General features: G+C 58.4%; 1 protein-coding gene across 8 annotated transcripts in view; it reads right to left on the bottom strand.

The window, feature by feature from the left end:
• RALGPS1 (Ral GEF with PH domain and SH3 binding motif 1) overlaps positions 1-22,852 on the bottom strand; it is a 284,151-nt gene that overhangs the window by 5,168 nt on the left and 256,131 nt on the right. For 7 of the 8 annotated variants that reach the window (XM_079926916.1, XM_079926918.1, XM_079926917.1 and 4 more), the window contains 5 exons: positions 19,461-19,587; positions 4,995-5,078; positions 3,503-3,608; positions 1,686-1,778; positions 1,406-1,511 (listed from right to left, as the gene is read on the bottom strand). In XM_079926916.1, the coding sequence (XP_079783042.1) occupies positions 1,406-1,511; positions 1,686-1,778; positions 3,503-3,608; positions 4,995-5,078; positions 19,461-19,587 (516 nt within the window). Of the gene's footprint in view, positions 1-1,405; positions 1,512-1,685; positions 1,779-3,502; positions 3,609-4,994; positions 5,079-15,574; positions 15,627-17,849; positions 18,008-19,460; positions 19,588-22,852 lie in introns of all 8 variants that reach the window. The other variant, XM_079926919.1, reaches the window with a different exon arrangement.

Raw genomic sequence — 22,852 nt, 5'->3', positions numbered from 1 at the left:
TGACAAGATCTGGGGGCAGGTCTGATACTGTACTGTAACTGCAAAGAGCTGAACAAAGATGCTATTCTAAGATATCTGCAATAATACGTGATGCGAAAATATCTGTGGTTTCTCTTGCAGATAAAATCACAGGTATTGTGAACATTCTAGTTAGTAGTTTAATACTTATAATTAAAGGAATTAGAGGTCATGGGAAACAGAGATGTGATCTTTTTGCCACCCAAGCTCACAGACCTTTTGCATTCTATCCATGGACCTTGGCCACCTGCTGTGTCATATTTCCCTCTGCTTGGGGACAGTGCTTTCCTCTGGGCTCAGCCCCGAGAATGGCCTGTGGACCCCATGACCATACAGTCTTTAAGTCAAGCTGGTATAGGTACAACCTTTACTTCCTAAAGAAACCGCCTCTAATCTGGTCCCAGAGCCTCGCGAAGAAACTCAAATGGTAACCAGCCTGAGGAAACACTATGACGTGTGCGTAGCCATACGTGGTTCAATCACTCAGAAGCAGAGCAGAGGACTTGGCTCTCTCCATTCCCTGGGCTCCTTGAGGCTCTCACTTCTTTAATTCCCAGCTAACAACATTCAAACCCTGACCCTCCACCAGCACCATCATCTGCATTACCTGGGAGTTTGTTAGAAATAGAGAATCTTGGTCTCTACCCCAGATCCACTGAATCCAAATCTGAATTTTTACAAGATCCCTGGGCAATCGTATGTACATGAACCCTGCATTAGAACATTCCTGTGAAGGTGTGAAGATGCTCAGGGTCTTTACAGCTCCAGTGAACTTGCCTAGCTAGGAGACCCAGGAAAGCCGGGCTTTTGTCACGTGACGTAGGCCGCCAAGGAGGTTAGCACGGCCTATTCCGAACCTCAGTGCAGAACCTCTCCTTCTTCTCAGCATGCTCATGGGGGAAGAATAAAACCAGGAGGAACTGGGAGGTGACTGGGCAAGTGAAAGTTGGAGCTTTTATAGAAGGCTTCTTCTCTGATTTGGCCTTGGATCAGGACACCGCCAGAGTCTCACGGCACAGGCAATGCCGGGGGGGCCTTGAAATCTCCCAACACCCAAGACTCCTCCAGCCGCATGGTCACTGCCTCATCCAGCGCTATGTTATTCATTCCAGGACCCTGAGGCTAGAGTTCCAGGGGTGATGGGCCCCAGCAGCCATAGGTGAAAAGGATTCCGGCTGCCACGTGCCATGCACACTGCTCAGTGGACACGCCCACCACGATCCAAGCAGCTTTTGTGGACCAACGAGGGACCCTGTGAACATCAGACCCTAAAGCAAAAGGAAAGCAGCAGCCTCAAAAGTCCCTACTGTTTCGAAACGCACATTTAGCAGCAGAAGAAAGAGGGCAGAGAGAAGCTGCAGGCTCCCAGCGCTGGCCTGCTGCCTACCTTTGTCGGGGTTATTCAGCTGGAAGATGTCCGGGTGCTCGGGGTCATCGGGCAGCTGCACCATCCAGCCCACGACGGAGACCTTTTTGCCAGGTGTGGATTTATACTGCAGAGGAACAACAGCACGGCCGTGAGGCCCACACCCTCCGCTCCCCAAGGAAGGCCGACCAGGGCCAGGCAAGGTTCCTTCCACTCCCGCCGCCTTGCCCACCTCCACCCACCCCGCTGCACTTCGCACCAAACGAAGTGGCAGCACAGAGAGGCCTTTGGTGGAACGTACGTGTTTTCTGTCTGTGCCCCTCAAGGACTTGGCTCCGTAGTACAGGAGGGTGGATCCTGAGAGGATGACCCAGTACCTGGTCCACGAGGACAGCTGCAGAGGCAGAGTGACAATGTCACAAGTGGAGGGGCAGAGTCCCCCACTGCCTGGCTAGAGACCCAGCTACATGGGTGGAAAGGGGGGGCCCTTCCTCCCGAGCGGTGCCAGCGCAGGCCTCATCTCGTCCCTGCCCGCCAGCCCTCAGTGCCACCCCTCCCAGGGCCTAGAGGAGGGAGACTCCTCAGCAGCTCATCAGGCCTAAGCCCTCCCTCTCCTTTACCCCAAGAGCCTTTCCTTTTCCCACCTTGTTTAGGGCAGTGCCAAGGCATAAGTTCTATGTATTCAGGTGACCTGAACCCAAGAATGTCCTGGGGAAAAAGAGTTTCAAAACACGGACAAGCTAAACCATAACCTAGAAGAACCGTAATGTCTGCAATGGGGGCTCTGGCTGCAAGCGGATGGCAGCATTTATGGCCAGAAGAGGGGACGCCTGGCAGGGCCAAGCTGCAGGTGTGGCTTTTGTTCCTCTAGGCATGAAGCAGACCGCTCGGCATCACGACCTACAAGGCTCCTCTTCACACTGGCGGGCGGCGGGGGGCGGGGCGCGGGGTTGGTGGGGGAACTGCGTCACCTCGGATGGTGAAAGCACTGGCTTTCAGACCTTTTTGATGACACCCACAGGTGTGTACAACACATGTGCATATGTATGTTGAACTGAAAGAAGCTTCATGAAACAATATTCACTTTTACTATGTGTAAGAAACTCCGACATTTTCCAGTCTATTCTATCCTACTCAGAAATATGGGTCATGACCCCCTGGATTAACTTCCTCGCTCACCAGCGGGCCAACCAGCATCTGGACAATAGTGTCTCGCTCTGGCCTCAGAATGACTGGAGCCTCGACCCGGTACAGCAGGGCAGCAAGCAGGTCTGTACAGCAGACCAGGTATAGGGCCTCATGTCGCAGGACACTTTGTGACACTCTGGGTCCAAGGGACGGAGTGTGGCCCAGGGCTGGGATGCAGACTCTTCTCCTCACCCAAGAACCACCAAGCACCCGAAGACAGGGGAGCCTCTAGAGCAGCACCTCGGCTAGGGGCCTGGCATCTTCACACGGGGCGCCGGCAGGAGGGGGCATCGCCAAGTGGCTTTGTGGGCAGTGGACGGGGCAAGCGGCAGCCAGGGCAGGAGAGGAAGGCCAGAGCAGACACGGGCAGACGCTGCCTGGAGCTGCGGCTCACAGGCGGGCTTGCAGGCAGCTTGCCGTGGATGCTCCGTAGAACAAACAAAGAGGTCTTGGCAAGCGGCTGAGGGGTCACGGAGCCAGGGACATCTGGGCTCAGCACGTGGTGACCCGGCGGCTGGTGGGGGAGCCTGAGAGGCCTCCTGATTCCTTGTCCCTGTCCTTTCCACCACGCGTTTCATGATGCTGCCGAAGGGGGAGGGGATCTGCATCGGGATACCACCCAGGCCGTGCTGCCCGTCTCAGGCACAGCACCCTCCCTGACTCCCAGGGTCTCCAGGCCTCCACCTGCCCTCAAGATAATCACACAGTCCCATTCCCCGCCTGCTCAATGTGTGCAGGGCCACACACGTGACAGTCCTGCCAAGTCCTCCAGGATGCAGGGACTATTTTATCCCAATTTACAGATGTGGAAACTGAGGCCCTGCCCACTCAGTGGCACAACTGGACTGGAACCCCGGTTGGCCGGTCTCTGGAGCCCATGCCCTCCCTGCTGCCCATGCCGCCTCTAGACAGATGTGCCTCTGCACTCACCGCGGGCTTCCGTCCTTCCTTGAGCAGAGTTTTCCTTCTCAGAGGCCCCTCCATGGTGGGGACCGCTGCCGAGCTCCCCAGCGTACAGATGCACGGGCCGGTGGGGCTGCAGGGGAGACCACCAGTCAGACATCGCCTTGGAGGAGCTGAGGTCAGGCACCCTCTCACCCACTGGGGCCCACGGGTCCCCCACTGCCGGGTCCATAATGGCGCCACAGGACAAGGACTCAACAGTGCTGGGCAAGGCTAGGGAGGGGAGGGCCCCGAGGGCCTGGAAAACCTGAAGGACGGTGGCCTTGGGCTCATCCACAGCTGAGAACTTGCACCTCCCTCGTCCTTCTGAGTGCTGAGCGGCTCTAGGCTTGGTGCCCACGTTCCCCGTAATCCAGGCCCCCAGCACCACCCGTGCCCTATCCTGGCTTCCTCTCCACCTGCGGAGCTTGGGGCCTGCGCAGCACCTCCTCCTTCCTGTGTTGGCAGGAGCAGCGAGGAAGTGGGAGTGGAGGGGATGGAGTAAAAAGGGGGGCAGCGGCCCCAAACCCCCATGCCCTGCGCCTTTGCGGCAGGGCTCCTTTCTCCCCCTCTGCCATGGGGATTCGGGCGCCACCTACAGGTGAAGAGTCCAAGTGCAGCACAGCCCAGGCCGCTCGCCTAAGCACCCGCTTCAGCTCCCTGGATAGGCACCTCCCGTAGACACCTCCCTCAACCCTGCATGAAAGCCGAGCAGCGCTCCCTCCGCATCCCAGTGGAAGGCATCACCACCCACTGGCTGAAGGAGCCAGAAACCTGGGGGTTCTCTCCTCTCGTCAGTTCACCCCCGAAACCTCATCAATCCCAAGGACTCATTGATCCCATGCCCTAAATATGCCCATCTCAGCCACCCCACTCCCCCCAACTCAGGCCAGAACTTGGTCATCCTTTGAACGACTGCCCAATACTCTCGCCTGACCTCCCTGTGTCCACGCTTGCCTTCCTCCCACGCGCCCTGCACACCGTGGCCAGCATGGCCTGGCTCTGCCAATACCCTCCCCCCACCCCCAGGCAACCCCTCCAGTGCCTTTGAGACCACCATCCTCTCCCCCTGCTGGGCGTGGCTCTGGCCCACCTCTCTGGCCTCGCCTGCCACCCTCTCCCCCACTCATTTCTTACAACGAGGACTTTCCTTCACTCCCCAAATCACCCAGCTCTTCCTGCCTCACGGCCCCAGGGGCTGTCCCTTGGGCTGCAGGTACTCTTCTTCCCCCTACACCTCTCTTCACTTCACTTGGCTGACTCCTATCACTCTTCCAGTCTTTTCTCCAGGGAGGCCTCCTCTCTGGCCCATCGGCACCCGTGATTTTCTGTTCCGTTTCTGCTTTCCTGAAGCAGCAGCCCTACAGGCTGAGGCAGAGGCTGAGTCCGTCTCGTCGGCAGCATCAAGCACAGTGCTTCGCACCCAGCAAGCACCACAGAGCTACTTGTTGAATAAATGATCACATGAATAAATGAATACCTGTAGACGCAGCTCCGGGTTCTGGGAGAATTCCGAACTGGAACCCGCCAGTTGGGCCCCAGCGTGGCATAGAGGCGTCCCCTGCTTCAGAGGAAAAGGGGTGAGTTTTAGGAACAGCCTGGAAAGACCGCTCCTGAAGGAGGCGAGGGCATCGCAGACTATGTGGCCATTAGCTCAGGAAGCCTCAGCCCCAACTCTTCCCCCAGCCTCCTCGGTCACACTGCAAGCACATCTGGGGCACAGCTGGAGCTGCTAGGTTAGTGAACACAACACCCCTGGAGCCTCCAACAGGGCGAGTCCCCAAGTCTCCAGGTAAGTGTTTCCTTAACCTTTTAACTGAATGTTCACCTTTCTTCCAGTGTCAAGGGGATGACTAGAATCCAGGCACACCCCTTATCCCTGTGTAGCCCAAATATTCCATGGTCAATCCAATTAAAAGCGCACAGACACGGAATTGTGGGCTGTCTTGCGTGTTGGCCCAGGGTGGGGATGGGGTGGGGCAGTGTAGCATCATTCACCCGGGCACTACTGAATTCCTCCGTTTGCTACGTCTTCTCCATCGGACAGTCTCTTTGCTGGCCCCAGATGGTTCCCTGCAAACCTGCTCTGTGACCTGCTGCAGACTCCAAGAACTGGTGCTCCAGGACCTCTCCGTGGGCTGCCCATCAGGCCGCTCTCTCACCTGTAGTTCCCCAGCAGTGAGCCTTTCCAGGGGAAGACGTAGCTTCCAGGGCAGGTGGGGATCTTAACCTATGTGGGGGAAGGCTTCCGTCTTCCTCTCCTCTCTTTATCCTTTTCCTCTCTTGGCAGAATGACTTCCTGTGTCTACTTGATCCTCCACCTTCTCCCCACCCCTGCAGCATGGTCTGTCCCTGGGCTATAGCTTTCCATTGGCCAAACAATGATGCAACCCAATTTATAAAGCCAGACAAGGTCCAGACGTCCTTTTCAAGTGTTCCCTCTGTTGTCCACTGCCAGTCCCAGGTTGCCCCATGTTCCCCCGTGGCACTGGACACCTGGGGGGTGGTGTGGGGTCATCGTCATTCACGGCAGCAGGTGCATCGCGCCGTCACTGAGCTCAGGCTCCTCCGAGAGGGGGCTGCGCTGCTCTCTGCCCCTCCATCCTCCACTCAAGAAGGAACTGTTCTTGATGACCATCTTGGATTTGCTGTCCCGAAGCCCACGTTCAGGGCTGGTGGGAGTCTGATGGTCCTCCAGGTCGACTGCCCCGGGACCCTGTCCCTTTCGTCCATCAGCCACTCCTCTTTAGGTGACAAAGAGCTGCAGCATGTGCTTGGTCCCCCAAGTCCTCGAACGTAATGGGTCTCAGCCCATTCCCCACCCAACCCTCGTGACAGATGACGGTCACAGGCCCACCCCACCCGCACCACGGGCCGTGGCTCAGAGGTCCCGACACGCTCAACTCCCAGCCTACAGGCCACACTGACTCCTCCCTCTCTTCACGGCTGGGCATGACACCACGGCACGTCACATCCCCGTGCCTGAGCAGGCTGTGCAGAGCGCCAACAGCCTGCCTCCAGGGACGCTCCCCCCGCACCCCCGCCCAGCTGTAACCGGGATCGCTTATGAGTCAGGGCAGGGTCTGACAGTGAGCATCTCTGTGCCCGGAGGACGTCTCCTCATTTGATCTGGATTCCCGCTCTGAGCCGCCGTCTGTTTGGAGTTGGAGATGGAGCCTCCGGCCCCTTCTTCTCCACCTTTCTTCTCACGAGTCTTTGTTCCTGGTACCCCAGGACACTGTGTGATGACAGTGGACTGTTCCGCAGACGGGGCGATGTGGTTGGTGCTGCTACCGTCTCTCCATCATCCTCTCCGCTTCTTTGAGACACTCCGTGGCTGCACACTTAACAGACGTTTGGCAGGACTGACGTTTGTTGACAGAGAGCTTTAAGTCAGCGTCTTCCAACCAGTCTAGGCTTTTAAGCAGTCTTTCCTCACGCTCTTCCTGAAGGAGTGAGGTGCTCCCAAGGGCAGTGGACTGCTGGGGGGAGCGCAGGGACGCCGGGGGTCACAGGGCGGCTCACGGGACAGTCACTAATGACCGCTCCTATGTGGCAGGCCATTGACTATCTCACGGGAGCTTTGTTTCAGCACCATCATCCTCCCCAGAATGGGGAACTGAGGCTCAGGGATGTGAAGACACTTAACCGAGGCATGAGCCAAGTAAGTCAGGATTTGAAGCCACAGTTTTCAGGGTGGGAGAGAGGTTGAGTTGTCGCATGGGGAGGAGTCCGCCATGGGGACAGGGTCCTCGTTTGGAGCCAGCACCATGTGGGCGGCTTCCTGGCGTTCCGCTCTCAGAGGCACCCCTACTCACAGGTTCCCGCTGCAGCTCACACTGGGCGGGCTTTGTCAGTGTCTGTGAGGCTGGATGGCCACAGATTTGTAGAGCCTGGATCTCCTGGGCTGGGGCCACCTCCCAGGTCCCTGGTCCCTTGACTCCCCCGATGGAGGCTTCTCCTGGTGGTTCTGGCTGCCTGACATTTAAGAGCAGCTGTCATTTATCGCCCGCCCGTCAGGAGGTGGCTAAGTGCTTCCACACACCGTTCCTCCCAGCTCTGTGAGGGGCGCTGTTCTCACCCTGTCTTAGACGAGGAAACTGGGGCTCAAGGAGGTGAAGCCACTTCACCAATGGGTGAAGCCACCCATTGGCCTGTCACTAGGGATGGAGACACAAGTGCTCACACAGGGAGGATGTCTTTTCCACATGAGCCAAGGGCCTGCATCAGTCAAGCTACTCCAGGTAGGGGAGGTCAGAGCCTGCTCCACCTGGAGCCTGGGGAGTAACGCTGGCTTTGAAGTGCAGTGTAATGGTGACTTTTCCCCAAGGCCAGCTTTTAGGAGACTATAGGCAGGGTGGTGGCCAACCTTCCCTCCCAAGGCAAGCACTGCAGGGCTGGAGGAGGGCTGTGACAGGTGGGGCGGCTCTGGCTGGGCCCAGGCGGGCTAGCATCAGCACAGAGGAGACAGGATCTTCAGCCACTGGAACCACTTCCAGTGCTTTGAGAAGATTTGTTATTTGAATGTTCACGGCCAGAAAACGCAAAATGAGTGGGCAGTGGTATCTGGTGAACTCCAGAAATAAAGGCATTTCTCCAACCGACGGGGGCTCCCAACTCCAGAACCACAGACACCTTTCCCAGCAACATACTGGGAACAAGTGGCTGAACAGAATGTATCCCAGGAGGGCCATTCTACTGCTCCCTCTCAGGGACAGATCTTCAGGAGGATCTGGGGGAAGAGGGCTGCAGCAGGCCACTCTCCTCATGGGGAGTCTGGTCTGGGGAAGCTGTGAGCTGGCAACCAAGTGGAACGCCTCAGGCCCAAAGCGAGTTCAAGAAGAAGAAGAAGAAGATGATGATGATGATGGGGATGATAAAGATGACGATGACGGGGATAGGGTGGTGACGATGAGGAGGATCAGATGATGGGATGATGGTGATGGCGGGGAGGATGGGTACCAGGCAACGTGCTAAGCAGTACTCGTTCACTATCCTATTTAATCACACAATACTGTGGGGCAGGCACTGTTCTTATCCCCACGTTATAGACAAGGAGTCTGAGGCTTAGAGAGGTGGAGTAACTTGCCCAAGATCACAACACAGGGAAGAGGAAGATGGTTGGTGCCACTGAGGTGGAAGCAGCCAGGGTCCTGCTTAGGCCAACAGCATCATGAGAATTCAGACTGGCTGAGGCAGGTCTGAAAGGCATCTTCTCCTCAGTAGTTTTCTAGGTACACATTAGGTGGTAGGTATCTTGGGGGTTAAATATCAGAAAGCCCTGAGTCTCTGTTGCTGGTCCAGGAGTGGGGAGCAAGGAGAAGTCTTGGATAATAATTACACTGAGGCCTCAGTAATCTTGTCTTAGCAGAAGTACCAGTCCCCCCACCATTCTTCTATCTCAAGTGCACAGAGCCCCTGGTAGGAGTGTACCTGTGGAAGGGTTCAAGTGATGCTGTTCATCAACAGTGTCCACCTGTACCAGTAAACCCTTGCTGGGAAACCGTCCCATTGGACCAGGTCTTGGTCCTTGCCGCTACCTAATGACTTACCCTCATCTGCAGGCAGGAAGCTGCCACCCTAAGTTCTGCTGGGCCTGGGATGTCCCTTCCTGCAGTACTTGTTAAAGGACTTCTGCTGCCTGGGAATCACATTTTTCTCTGGGTAGCGTCCCTGATCCACTGAGTGGGTCCCTAGGAGCCATATCTGCGCTGCATGCTTAGCTGAGGGGACAGAACCACCCTTGATCCAAGCCAGGTCAATCAGGTTTTCTCTCTTGGCAGTTAAGAACCAGATTTGAGAGGCTGACAGTCAGGCTCTGTGGCTCGCTGAAGCTATAACACGTAAACTTGGGAGCTATGAGGCATCAAGCTTCCCCAGTGTGAGCTGAGAGGTCTAGAAATCTGGGCTGCAGAAGGAGAGGAGAGCATAGCAGGTATGCATAGAGAAGGGTCAACACCAGATGGAAGGAGGGTCCTGTTCACCTTCTAGGACCTGACTCTGAGAGGTTGTAGGTGCTGGACAGAGAGGTTGTGGGCAGAGATTTCTCAGCTACCTGTGAAGCCACAGCAGCTAGCAGACAGGGCCCAGCCCTTGTCTGTCAGGTCCAAGCACAGGATCAAGCAAAAGGCCAGGGACTGTTGCCCGCTCTTCTCTCCCAGAGGGGCCTGAGCTCCTGGGTGGAGCCTAACTCACCAGACGTCAGTGTCCGATGCTGACAACAGGCAAGAGATGTCATCTCTGGGGGACCAAAGTCAGAAGCTTGGCACATCACCCAGCTGGGCTGCCACCCAAGGCCGAGCAGCAGAACGGAGCAGCACGATGGACCCGGGGAACCAGACTGAGGGCTAGGAAGGGGAGGGCCACCAGCCTGGGGGGTTCCAGGGCCTCAGCCACAGCGGACAGGGGTGGGGCAGTGAGGCCCTCTGTGAGGGTCACCCTGAGAACAGCCACCCTCATGGCTGCACTTCAGTTGAAGTGGACCCCTTGCCTCCAGGATCGCCCCCAGAACTTCGCCTCCCTCTCCTAACATGCCGCAGAGTTTGGGGCCCAAGAGGCACCCTTGAACCCTGGCAATCCCAAGGCATCTACCAGAGTCCTCTGACCTTCTCCGGGAGGAAAAGGAGTGTTTTAAAGACTCTGACTTGTGGGTAGCAGGCCTGGGGCTCTGCTGCCATGACTCCACTTTCCTGGGGTCTTCCTAAGGATGCTAGAAGATTTCACAGGCTAAAGACAGCACAGTGCGGAAACCGTGTCACCCAACCTCCTCTACACCCCAGAGCACCTACAGGCCAACTGTCGACAGCACCCTCTTAAAGGGGCCTTCCCGGCAATTCAGAGTCACCCTGGAGGCCAGCAGGGCTGGCAGACACTTGCCTGCACTGTAGCCCATCCACCCCATGACGACTGAACTGCCAGGTGGGAAATTTTCTCTTCGTCCCAACCAGCCTTAGACTCCGGGATCTCTTGCTTGCTGGCGAGAAGTTCCTACTGAGCGAAATTCATACACATCCCAGAGTAAGTTCCCCGCCAGGAGCAACTGCACCTATGTGTCCAGTATTTCCTGTGAGCATCCTCCCTGTAGAGCTGGGGAACCTGAGGCTCGGAGAGCTTGAGAGACATGCCAAGGTCCTTGAGAGAGTAGGCGGCCCTGGCCTCAGCCCTGGCCACCCCTCCACCCCACAACGCTGCTGACAGTGTCCAGAGGTCACGACGACCTCTCTCTGCAGAGGCACATTCAGAACTTCAGGGACCAGGGCTCATCACGGAGCCCACCCCTCCTGCAGAGACTCAGGGACACGCAGCTTCCCTGGGCCACCTCTCCCCTCCTTGGACACGACTCAGGCCTCGCAGCCTCCTCAGGTCCCAGGACCCCCCTTGAGGGCCCACTGTGGTCCTCTTCACCCAATGTCCTCGGCTTTTGCTGAACCATTGCCTCTACCAGAAGCCACCCATGAACCCCCAGTCTGACTCGGGTCCCCCTGCTGGGCTTTCCCGTCTCGTCCTCTTCATGACCCCCTGTGCACCTGGCATCGTGGATTGAATCTCTGTCTCCCACCTGGTCCGTCTGTGAGCTGTGACCGGCCCCCTGATGCAGCTCGACCTCCCCAGGAAGGAGAGTGAACAGCTCTGCTCTGAGGAGGCTGGTGCATTTTCCTCTCCTGCTCCCTTACCCTCTCCCACCAGAGGGGCTTCCTCCAAGGACCCCTCTGCCTCCTAGTCTCTCCGCCACCCATAGTTTGGCCTGTCTGTCCCATGAGAAGGCCATTCTGCACAGCCTGGCAACGTCAGACTAGAGCAGAAGGATGGCTGAGTATTTCGGAATGAACTTTGTGACGTGCTTTCATATTTCACCCCTTAAAAAGTGACCAGGAAACATTTCTGATTACACCCTCTTTCAGAAAGTTAAATGTTGTCTTTTTCCTGGGTGAAAAAGAAACATTTACCCATTGTAGAAAATTTGGAGAATACAGAAAAAGAAAATAAAGAAAGTCTCTCAGTAACTCTACAAGCAGAGACAACCAAGAGGAATGATATTATGTACCTTCATACACACACACATATGTGTTCATCCCCATCACCCACTTCGCTCTCTGTAAAAACCTCATTTAAAATGTTTAACTCCTAGGCTGAGGTTCTTGTTCTCACTTCAGTGCCAGCGCAGGCGTAAAGAAGCAGCTGTTACCTCTTACCGACAGGCCCGACTAATGCTCCCCGCTCCCCGTGCCATTTCTGAGGAGGCTGAGGTTTGCTTGAGGCCAGCCTGGTGCAGCGTCCACAGTTCCCACATTCCACTTCATCCAGGATGCACTGAAAATGCCTTTCCGGGGCCACCTCCCTGCCTCCCTGGGAAAGCAGATGTGACACAGGGCTCTCCTGCCTTCGTCCCACTCCCAGGACCAGGTGAGAAAACACCAGGTCAGGGACGTGAGGGGTGTCCCACCCTTGCCCCCTCCCCAGAGACTCCAGCCTCTGGCTCCCCAGGGCCCTGACCTAGGACCACCACTCTGTCCTCATTCTGGGCTCTGAAGACAGGGAGGGTCGTTGGGGCCGCCTGGGGGCTGAGAAATGACCAGCACTGCCCAGGGTCTGGCCGCCTCAGGGCTCCCGTCTCTTCCCGTCCCTCCTCAGCCCACGGGCCCTGTGACCTGCTGAGGCTGAGCTGGATTAGGGACAGGAGGGTGAGAGCAGCGGCAGAAGGCCCAGCAGGAACAGTGGCTGGCTGCGGCCACTCCGCCAGGGCAGCCGGGCGGGTCCCGGGACTCTGGGGGCTCCAAAGCGGGTGCTCTTTAAGGCTGGCCACTTCAGGAACCACTGGGCACAGCCTGAGCTCCGGCTGCCACCCAAGGACGCCTGGGGGCCACAGGGCTGAAACGTCCAGGGGAGTGAATCAGGGAAGGCAAACTTGCAAGATGGGCCACACGATCCCACCCTTGGCCAGACAACGAGAACCGTCCTACCTGCCTGTTCACAGCAGCACAAAGGCTGACTACGATGTGCCCTGAGACCAACAGAGGGGTGTGTGCCGGCGGCTGGGTCACTGGCCTGGGCCTCCCGCCCTGCGTGCTGGTATCTGGCTCCATGTCTCTTCCTGGCCAAGGCCAAGCTTGTCACCAGGGCTGGGGGGCTGGTGGGCAAGTCAGTTGAAGGTTGTGGCCTGTAAGCTTCAGGGCTGTGGGGCAAGGTGCTGCCCCCCTCTCCCAGCCTGGCCTCTGGGGACTGGAACAGACAGGACCTCTTCCTCTGTGGGGACTGGCCCAGCCCTCTCCTGCACCCTTGTCTCTGGTTCTGACGCCACCGTCCACCCATGCACGTGTAAAGATGCAGGGAGAGCGGGTTCTTACAGCGTTTGCTGGGAACAGCGGGCAGGGGGTCTGGGAGGGGAGGTTCCTTGGGGGCAGCCGCTGGTCTCTGGGGCCAGGAAGAGTGAGGCCCGGCTCCCGGGGAAGAGGGAATCTGTTCCCCTTCAGTGAGCAGGGGCAACGTGGCATGGGGGAGGCCGGCGTGGACGGAGGTCCCGTGGGCCTGGGCTCTGGGCGGGCGGCGGTTAGGAATAAGGAGGCCCAGGCAGCAACAGGAACTGTGGTCACTGGACTGTGAGAGAAACGAGTAACATTTTACAAAGATGTTAAAGCGTGTGAGCTAAATCCCCTCCAAGTCTCCCGTGGGGTCTTCAGGAAAGTCTAGAACGCTCACATGCTTTTGAGGGAGTGGACTCTTTCTGGGGGACATGAGAAGAGGCCAGTGCAGGATGGAAATGGAGACTGGAGGCTGGGCCGCGGGAGCTGGAGGCCGAGGGGCAGCTGGCGTCTGGACCGTCAGGACCGCCCTGGGTCTCGGAAGGTGCCAGAGGGGACATCCTAGCCCCGCCGGCATCCTCCAAAGCAGGTGGTCTCCTGTTCCCCTCCGCAAGAAGGGGCCGGACTGGGAGCTGGGTCCCGAGGAGGTGAGGGACAGGCCATTCTCCTGGAGGCGGGGCTGGACACCTGCACAGGCCAGCTGTCTGTGAGACCAGCGCTTGCCAGAAAGCCCACCCAGAGTCCTGTTAGAGACATTCAGATGGAGAGCGGGTCTAATGCTAGATCCTAAGTGAAAGAGACAGAAGAGACACGCTACAGCGTTTGGTGTTCCCCCTGAGTGGAGCACAGCACCGTCTCCCTGAGCGGGAGTTCTCTCACCACCTTCCTTCCTGGCAGCTCTGATCTCAGTCGCGCGTGGTTAGTAGGAACCGTATCTGCCACCTTCAGTGACTGGCAAGGTGTCTGGCAGGGAGCAACGCTTAATAAACAGCTTTGAATGAATGAACGAACGAGTGAACGAAGGAATGAACGAGTGAACACGAGGAATGGATGAGTGGACGAAGGAACGAACGAGTGATCACGAGGAATGGATGAGTGAACGAAGGAACGAACGAGCCATGAGCAGGTCCAGGTGTGGATACTATCCAGGATCCACGTCCTCTCGTTGGCCCGTGGTTGGGGAGGTGCTGGATTGCCCGTAAGCCCCCTTCCTCAGGGCTGCCCCAGGAGTCCCCTGACCGGTGCTGAGAAAAGTCAGACTTCTGCTCATCAGATCCGGAGTCTGCCCTGTGCCTGTTTGGCTCTCACCCCTCCCTGGGGCGGCCAGGGAGAGGGCAGTGGGGCCCGTTTGCCTGTGCTCCCCAAATCAGAGCAAACATCCCTCCAGGAGGCCTGCGGCGGGACAGAGGGAGGAGCTCCGAGGGCTCAGGGCATCGTCCCTCCCCCTCTTTAGCCCCCTACCTAGGGTTTCACGAGGACAGATGGACCGGCTGACTGACGTGGGGCCAGTCCCTGCAGTGTCGCAGCGGCTCTGGACGAGGCATGGTGGTGATGACGTGGGCCCCATGATCAGGGGAGGTGGACGTGGGTCAGCTCTGCCCACCAGGGGCGGGTGAGGCAGGACCGCCACGTCACCTCTCCACGCCTTGCTGTCCACAGGCACGAAATAGGGACATTTTACGAGTAACTACCACGTAGCCAGGTCTGAGGATTGGGAGAGACCAAGACAGTGCCTGGTACACAGGGAGTGCTCAGCAAAGATCACTTACCCCACATGACAGCACTCTGCCCTGCAGGGACGGCCGGATTCACCCCTCCTCTGGTCATTTATGATTGTGGAGGCTGAGGAGACAGGCGGCCTCAACACCAGAGGAGGAGTGTGTGTATATGTGAGGCATGTATGCCTGCACTGTGAATGTACACCCAAATCTGTGTGAGCGTACGTGAGTGTGCATGTGTATGTGTGTACATACACACGCACGCAGAGGGTGTAGCGTGTGTGCGTGTGTGCCCGTGTGAGTGTGTGTGTGCCTGTGCACACAGGCTAGTGGAAGGGCTACTCTGAGGGACGGTGCAGACCTGCCTCTGCATCACTGGGTCTCCCTGGCTCCCCTCAGAACTTAAGTCGCCATGATGCCCTTCACCTTCGGCGGCGCCTAGGCTGTGGGAGCTCCCCGTGCAGAGTCCCTGTCTTCCTAGAGCCCACCTGGTGCCTGGCGCAGAGGAAGCGGCAGCAAGTGGAGTAGGCGCAAGGGGTGAATCCCCGGGGCAGACGGCGGGCTGCAGGGAGCCCAACCCCGGGCCAGGGTCCCCTTCGTTCACCAGTGCCCAGCATGGCAGGTGTCGGCCCAAAGGCCCGAGGCCACGGGGGTGCAGCGCACTCAGACCCCACCAGGCGGAGCCACAGGCCCGTCTCCAGACGAGGCCCGTTCTCAGGCGTCTGGTTTCCAGAACCCTCATTTCAGACCAAATCTGCACCCAGGTCTCCTCGGGCGCTGGCCTCAGACTCCCGGGCCAGCTCTGGACCAGGTGATACGCGGGGCTGCCCGAGCAGGGGCTGGGACGCCCGTCCCATGCCCATCCTGCCCAGCGGCCTTCCTGCCTCGGCAGCCCCGCCCGTGGGCTGCGCACGCTGCCCTGCGGGAGCCACAGGGCAGCCTCACCAGGCTGGGCCGCCGGTGAGGTCGGGGGGGCTGGTCTCCAGCTCCCCGGGCCCTGAGCGACCCCCCTGGGAAGGAGGCCGAGCAGAGGCCACACTCACCTTGCCAGCCCTGAAGACATCTCTTCACTAAACTCTGAGCTCTCACTACTGCCTGCAAGAGGAACACAGATGGGTGAGTGCGGCGGCCTCGCAGAAGAGGGGCCACCCGGAGCGGCCCATTCTCCTGGGTCACCGGGCCCGGGCCCCGAGCTGCACAGACGTGCCGGAGGCACAGCTTCCTGACCCCGTGGCTGTCAGCGTGGCTCGGCTTCTGCTTTGCTGCTGCTATTTCTGACTCTCGGCCCATCCCGTCCCGCTGTTTCCTGCCCCTGAGGGTGGGTCCTCCACTCCCTTTCCTGCCCCTGAGGGCTGCAGCTGCCTGCCCACCAGTCCTCTGGGGTCTGGACCCTTAGGCCTCTGTCTTGGCCTGGCCTGGCTTCACCACCGCCTCCCTTCTGGCCCAAGTAAAACCAGTGTCAAACAGGCCTCACCTGGTGAAGACAGGGGCCAAACGAGCACACTTCTTCCTCCGAAGGTCAGGGCTCGACTAGACGCTGGTCAGGGAGCAGCTGCCTAGCAGCAGACAGAGGCCCCGACGGAGCACCCTTCAGATCCTGGGCAGTGCGCACACCGCGGGGCCCAGCCCTCCCCCAGGCCTGCCCTGTGGCCGACTTGGACTCTCCAAGGCCCGGCTTCAGCCACGAGGACAGCAGACAGATTTTCTCGGAGGGGCCTGGGTTCCACACTCTTTGCCTGGGCTGCCTGCTGACACCACAGCTGGGCAGTGGGAGGGGGAAAAGGAGATCTCAGGTCCCTTGGGAGTTACAGGACGGAGGGGACCAGTTCAGCTCCAGACAGGGCACGTGCACATACGGTAACGTGCTCCCAGCCTTTCAGCTCCAAACGGAAAAACATCTGAGTTTCCCGAGTAGAAGAGCCGAGAACCAAACTGCCTGGTGATCTCCCGCCTGGATACTGGACAGCATTGCGTCTGACTCAGTTTTCTGTCTCAGGAATAGAAAGGCCTGGGCTCAGGCACAGCTCAGAAAGTTTCCTGGATGTAAAACAGCCGCTCTGCTGCCCAGCTGAATGCTCTGGGGCCAGCATTTCCCAGACCGGTTCCTCAGAACCCCATCCCAGAGGACTCTCCAAGGAAGATGGTTCCTGCCCAGATAACGAGGGAACCTGCAGACTCCGCTGCCTTCTGGGAGACCCACAGAGCCCATAGGCACGTTAAAGTCTCTGGGAAGAGACCTGCCTACGTGGTTTATCCCAGCCTTTCCCCAACACACAGACCCTGAATTCTTTCCCCAAGGCACACCCATGAACCGCAGGCTACACTGTTCTAAGCTGGTATAAACCCCCGACCGGGTCCAAGTGGGATGACCTCCTTCCTGGACAGAAGGCAGACATGGACCTTGCTTGTCACAGATTTTCCAGGAGGTAGGAGACAGCTGCCCCCGGCAGTGGCACTGCCTCGGAGACGGGCCTCATTTCAGGAGGACGTGGGATGTGAGATTCCTGCCAGATTGTCCTGTCCGCACCACCCTCTTCCGTCCCATGCTCAGGGGCCCTCCACCCTACAGGCCTCCGACTAACCTGCTGCCAGCCCCAGGAGGGCTCCCTGTTAAGGGAAGTAGACAGACACACAGACTACAGAAGCATGGGCACACTGAAAGGACACAGCCAGCGGAGAGTGCGCTTGTCTGACAGCAGAAATGACCTAGGTGACCTGGTCAGGTGACCTGGACACTGCAGCGGGACAGACCTGTGACCAGAGCTCAACGCCATCCTCAGCTCTGACCCCTCCCCTCCTGGCCCCAGCAGCTCAGTTTCTGTCCTTCCATGGACATAAGCACCATTTCTGGCTGAAGTTCAGACATATGCTTTCATCCCAGATCAATTTTTTACCCCCCCTCACTCTGGCTTCTCAGTGTGAAGACAGGGGCACAGTGAGCACCTGGTGGCCACCCCGCTGCGGTCCCTGGGCAGCACCTCCTCCTCTGCCCTATGTGCGGGGGCCATGGCTCCCCAGGGACGGAGCCCCACGGGGGCAGCGACCAGGCTTCGGCAGTTGCCGGCCAAGGATGGCGGGTCTCAGGTCCTTGTCCAGCCTGCCTGCCCCTCTCAGGGCCACCAGCAGGATGAGGACAAACCCAGGGCATTTTGTGAAGCCTCGGAGGCTGGGAAGCAAAGTTCTCCCTAGCTCTGGTGATGCCTGTGGGGAGCCCCCTCTGCAGGCGGTGAGGGGCCACCGGGCACTGCACGGTGACAGAGACAGACACACGCTGGGCTGTGGCCCACCCGCTGTGGTGTGCAGGCCGGAGACGCTTACCGAGGGCGAGTCCATTGGTGACGGCAGAGGAGGAGGCGAGGGCGAGGCCCCTGCGGGGGCTGCGCGACTCCAGGACGCTGTCGTCCAGCAGGTGCCTCGCTTTCTCCGATGGGAATGTCGCACTTTTACTCTCAACTACACTCAACTGACACATCATACTGGAAAATGTAAAGGAAGAAAGAGGCAAAGCTCCTTATCTAGGGAGTGACCGTGGTTACACCTGCCCTGGCGTCCTGAGCAGACAGCACAGCTGCAGGAGAAAGACCTCCACCCAGAACCGTGGTCTAAGTCCAGGCTCTGCCCTATCTCCCCATGTGACCTTGGGCAAGTCACATCCTTCTTCTGAGCCTCCGTTTCTCCATCTGTCAAATGGGGCCTCACGATACCTGCCCTGCCTGTCTCCCAGGATGACTGTGAGGGTCAAGTGAGCGGATGGTGCTGGTGAGCCGTGGGGCCACACAAGCGAAGGGACAGTGTGACCCTGCGGTCAGCACGTCTGGTGCTGGAGTCACAAACCTGGTCCAAATCCTCACTCCAGCCTTACTCACCACTGCAAGGTACTTCACCTGTCGAACCTCACCAGCCTCGTTCTTACAATGTGTATCATATAGCGCCTAGCTTGGAGGCCTGCAGGGGCTCAGTGAGAGAATGCTGGACAGGCACGTCGCAGAGCATCCAGCACAGAGCAAGCCCCAGACACTTGGAGAGCAACCCTTTCTCCTCTAGCCTGTGAGTGACTCCAGGGCTGGTCTGGGCTGGTTGGGGCTTGTGTCTTAATGGTGGAAGGAAGGAAGGAAGGAAGGAAGGAAGGAAGGAAGGAAGGAAGGAAGGAAGGGAGGGAGGGAGGGAGGGAGGGAGGGAGGGAGGGAGGAAGGGAGGGAGGGAGGGAGGGAGGAGGGAAGGGGGGAGGAGGGAAGGGGGGAGGAGGGAAGGGGGGAGGGAAGGGAGGAGGGAAGGGAGGAGGGAAGGGGGGAGGGAAGGGAGGAGGGAAGGGGGAGGGAAGCGGGGAGAGAGGGAGGAAGGGACCCAACTGCTCAGGATTCTGTGCCTGACACCCTGGGGACATGGGCATGGCTGCCCCAGCCATGCTGAGGACCATGCATGTCCCCCAGCTGTCAGCCCCACACAGCTGGGTGAACCAGCGGCAGGCTCACTGCTCTGCAGGCTTTCTGCAACAATTCGCAAGCAGAGACTCTGAGCCCCAGTACCCAAGCACCATGAGGCACCTAGTGCTCCCTGGATGACAGTCATGGTGTCCACTGGACTCTGGGGTTTTCCACAAGGAGGCACTAACTGAGCTTGGGCAAACCTCCTGGAATCCCTCCACTGTTTCCCTGCCCTTCCCCACATACTTCCTCCCTTGGCTGCCGAGCCCGTGGAACCCTGTCACCAGTTCGCAGGCTGTGCTGCCGCGGATGCCCCCACTCTTCCTGAGCACGTGCCAGGCCTGAGGAGAGGGCACCAGCCCGGGACGCCGAGAGTGCCCATCAGTGACTCCCAGATGGGCGGGGGAGGGTCCGGTGGGCCGGCATTCCCAGCAGCCCTTCAGCCCACGCCCCACGCTCAGCCGTCTAGACCCGGGGAGCAGGGGGTGCTCGCTCAGTCACCCACTTGTTGCCCAGGCTGTGGCTCTTCCTGTGTCTCGGAACTGGGGGCGTGGGGAGGCTGCCAGTCACAGATGCGTCAGGACAGGTGGGCCGCCGGCTGAACCTCGCAGAACTGGAGCCGCCGGCGGGGGCTGTGAACAGAGCAGAGAGAGTGATGGTGGTGCTGCGGAGGCTCAGGGGAGGGGGGCTGGGTTTGGGGGAAGGCACCTGGCCCAGCTGTCATGGGGGGCAAGGTTCTCCCAAGTCCTGTGGGCTTCCACTCACAAGACCCTGACCCCTCCCTGCTTCCAGGCTGACAACCGACCGTCAGGAGGGCCAGTGTCCTGCTCTGCGTGGTGGCCCCCTGACTGGGCAGCCCTGCTGCTCATACGGGGGAGAGTGCCGTGGACAGACGTGGGGTTGGACGCAGGGATCAGCAGCCTGGCCTGTTTCCCTGCGGTGAGACTCTTCGGGTGGCAGAGCTGAGCCTTAACAGCGTGACTTCTGAGTCCAGGTCCAGGGCCCTTACCCTGTGCCCTTCCACGGCCACTTTCTGTTCTCAACCACACATCCGACAAAAAGGGATGTGTGGAGGGCTTATTGGGGAGCAGCGGATTTAATGAGAGGAAGCACAGCTAGGTAGGCAGGGGTTCAGACCCCTGGCCTCTCAGCTATTGCCTGGGTGACCTTGGACGGGTTACTTCCTCCCGGAGCCTCAGTTTCCTCATCTGAAAGGTGGGGATAATTCACTCACCTGGCAGGTGGTTGGGAGGGGTCATGTAGTAATGTGTGCAGAGTTAGCGTTCACTCTGGTTTTATTATGATAATATTACCTTGTCCTCCTCAGCCCCAGTCATGGGGCCAACAGGAGGTCATCAGAGCCAGGGGGTCGGGGCCACAAACCCCACTGAGCCGCACATACAGAGACGGAGGCAGAATCCTTCATGCTGGCCATGTCCACAGCTATATTTTGTGGGGTGTGGTCTGGACCACTGTGGTACTCTTTAGTTTCTGTGGCTTGGGAAGGGAGGTGTATAAGGTGTTACGAAGACGGGTTCTTGGACTCTAATCAACAGAAACTGATAAGAGGTCAGACGAGGAATTCAGGCAAGGCTTTACTCGGACTCATGCTCACAGGGGAGCGAAAACAAGTAACAGGTTCCCTTGCTCACTCCCTGAAGGCGGGCGAGCTGGTTCCTTTCGTGGGGTCAGGTCAGGGGCGGATGGGTGGGTCAGGCTGGAGGGGTGGCTTAGGGGGTGTGCCCACCCCTTGGGGGTGCTGTGTGCAGGGATCACGTGTAGTACCCTGCTCAGAAGTGGCAGTTGGGTTTTGGCCTTTTGGTATCTTATTGTTCATAATTTGCCCCAGCTGCCCATGCCCGCAGTTATTTTTAGTCCCTTATAGTTTCTCTGTATCTGTTGCTGGAGGAGACGTTTGTCCAGGTGCAAGCCCTGCAGCAAAGGGCCCCAGGTCCCAGCCTGTCTCAAAGGGACGTGACCCCAGATGCCAACTTAGCCTTAGCTACCTGGGCCAGACACCGGAAGTGGGGGCCAGGGTTTCCACAAAGGGGCTGGGCCACTTCCTGTGGAGCACATCAAACACCCTGCAGACCAAGGGGCTGCTGCCTGGCCGTGCTGGGGAACGTCCTGGAGGGCCTATGAGGCCCGAGGCCATCCAGGACTCCAGATCCTCCACCACAAGATGCTGCAGATCCACAAGTGACCTAAGGGTTCCCATGTCCTCCAGCATGCTTGGTTCATTCTTATTTTAGTGTCCAAAACAATGACCCCTGTCCCCAGCCTGTCCACTGCGGAAAGTCTAGCTCCCCTCTGGCACTTCGGAGGGTTCACAAGGCAAGGAACTCACATCATCTTAAGCTCTGAATTCCTGCTCCCAGCTGCCATCCCACTCCCTGCACCCCCTCCACGCCGCACCCCCCACCCCCATCTTCTCCTTCACTTCCCCAAGTTCCCGCCGCCACACCCTTACTAGGTCTCCGCTGTTCCGTTCAACAGCTATTCCCCAGGAGTCTCCTCCCTCCTTCAGCCCCCTGCACAACTCTTAGACCCCCTCCCCTCCAAAGGATGCCACTCTCCTGCCATGAGAAAACTGTGCTTGTCAAGTTTGGTCTTCCTCGCGCCTGGCTCTGCAATTGCCAGGTGCACCTCCGTCCACGCCAGCCTGCCTGCCAGGCCTGGGGAGCCGGGACCACCTCCCAGCCCTACTGTTCCCTCTGAGAAGTCACCCCCCCCCAACTTTCCCCTTCTCACCACTCAGTCCCCTTCCCCAGCCTGTGCACACACTCGAGTCTCTCATTTGTGAAACGGTCTCGCGGCCCCGGCTCTCCTCCCGGCCCCGGCTCTCCTCTCGGCCCCGGCTCTCCTCCCGGCCAGCCACGCTTCCTCAGACAGAGGCCTGCTCCTCCTTACTCCGTTGTCACCCCCTCGCTCACTCCTCAAGTCGCTGAACCTGGTTTTCATTCCTGATGACATTCCCACTGACCTCCTTTTGGCCTAATCGTTGAACGCTCATCGGCCTCCTCACCAGCACCCTTGGTGTCTGACGCTCGCGATCGCTCGTCGCAAGGCTCTACTTCCTGGGCGTCTGTGACGTCACGTGCTCCTGCTTCTCCCTGTGCCTCTTCAATCGCCGTCAGTCTGCCTCCTCCACGGGCTCCTTATCCTCCAGCAGCTGGTGTTGTCTACCCAGGCCTCCCTCTTTGGCTCCTGGTTTTGATTTGATTTTAACTCAGCAGATCGGCTGATGACGCAAGTCTCTACCGCCTTCCTCTTTTCTGAGCCTGAGACCTACATATCCACCCGTTGGAATGACATCTCCATCTGAACTTTCCTAAGATACCACAAGTTCAGCCAGGGTTGAACCTGGACCCTCCTCCTGTATTTCCAGCCTTGGTTGGAGGCCCTGCTGGCCACTCAGTCACCTGGCCTGGAAGGAGGGGTCGTCTTGGCTTCTTCCAGACGGTGACTGGCTTTGCTCTTCTCACTTGCTGTACACGATCGCCAAGGCCCCTAGGTTTTGTACGACCCCTCCCTGCCCATCTCTCTTGTCACCGACTGGTCTGGGTCCCCACACTTTATCTTCTTCCTGCAACCAGTCTAATCTTCTCAAATCCAACCACCATACAGATTCATGAGTGTTTGATAAATGGAAAGCTGACCATGTCATTTCCTTGCTTGAAACTGCCAGGGGCATGGTGCTCTCCCTGCCATACCTGGTCATTTCAGCTGATCTTACAGTCCTGATGGAAGAATAAAGGGACAAAGTAGCCAAGACAAATCCTACGAAGAATAGTACAGGACTTGCCCTACCCGGTATCAGACCCGAACACAAAACAATAGTAATTCAAACAGTCTGGAGTTGGGGCTTGGGCAGAGAACTGTTCAGTGAATCAGAAG

Source organism: Stenella coeruleoalba (genome assembly GCF_951394435.1).
Source record: "Stenella coeruleoalba genome assembly, chromosome: 7".
Taxonomy (NCBI): domain Eukaryota; kingdom Metazoa; phylum Chordata; class Mammalia; order Artiodactyla; family Delphinidae; genus Stenella; species Stenella coeruleoalba.
Note: the sequence above shows the minus strand (reverse complement) of the source record. Positions and strands in the feature narration are given on the sequence as shown.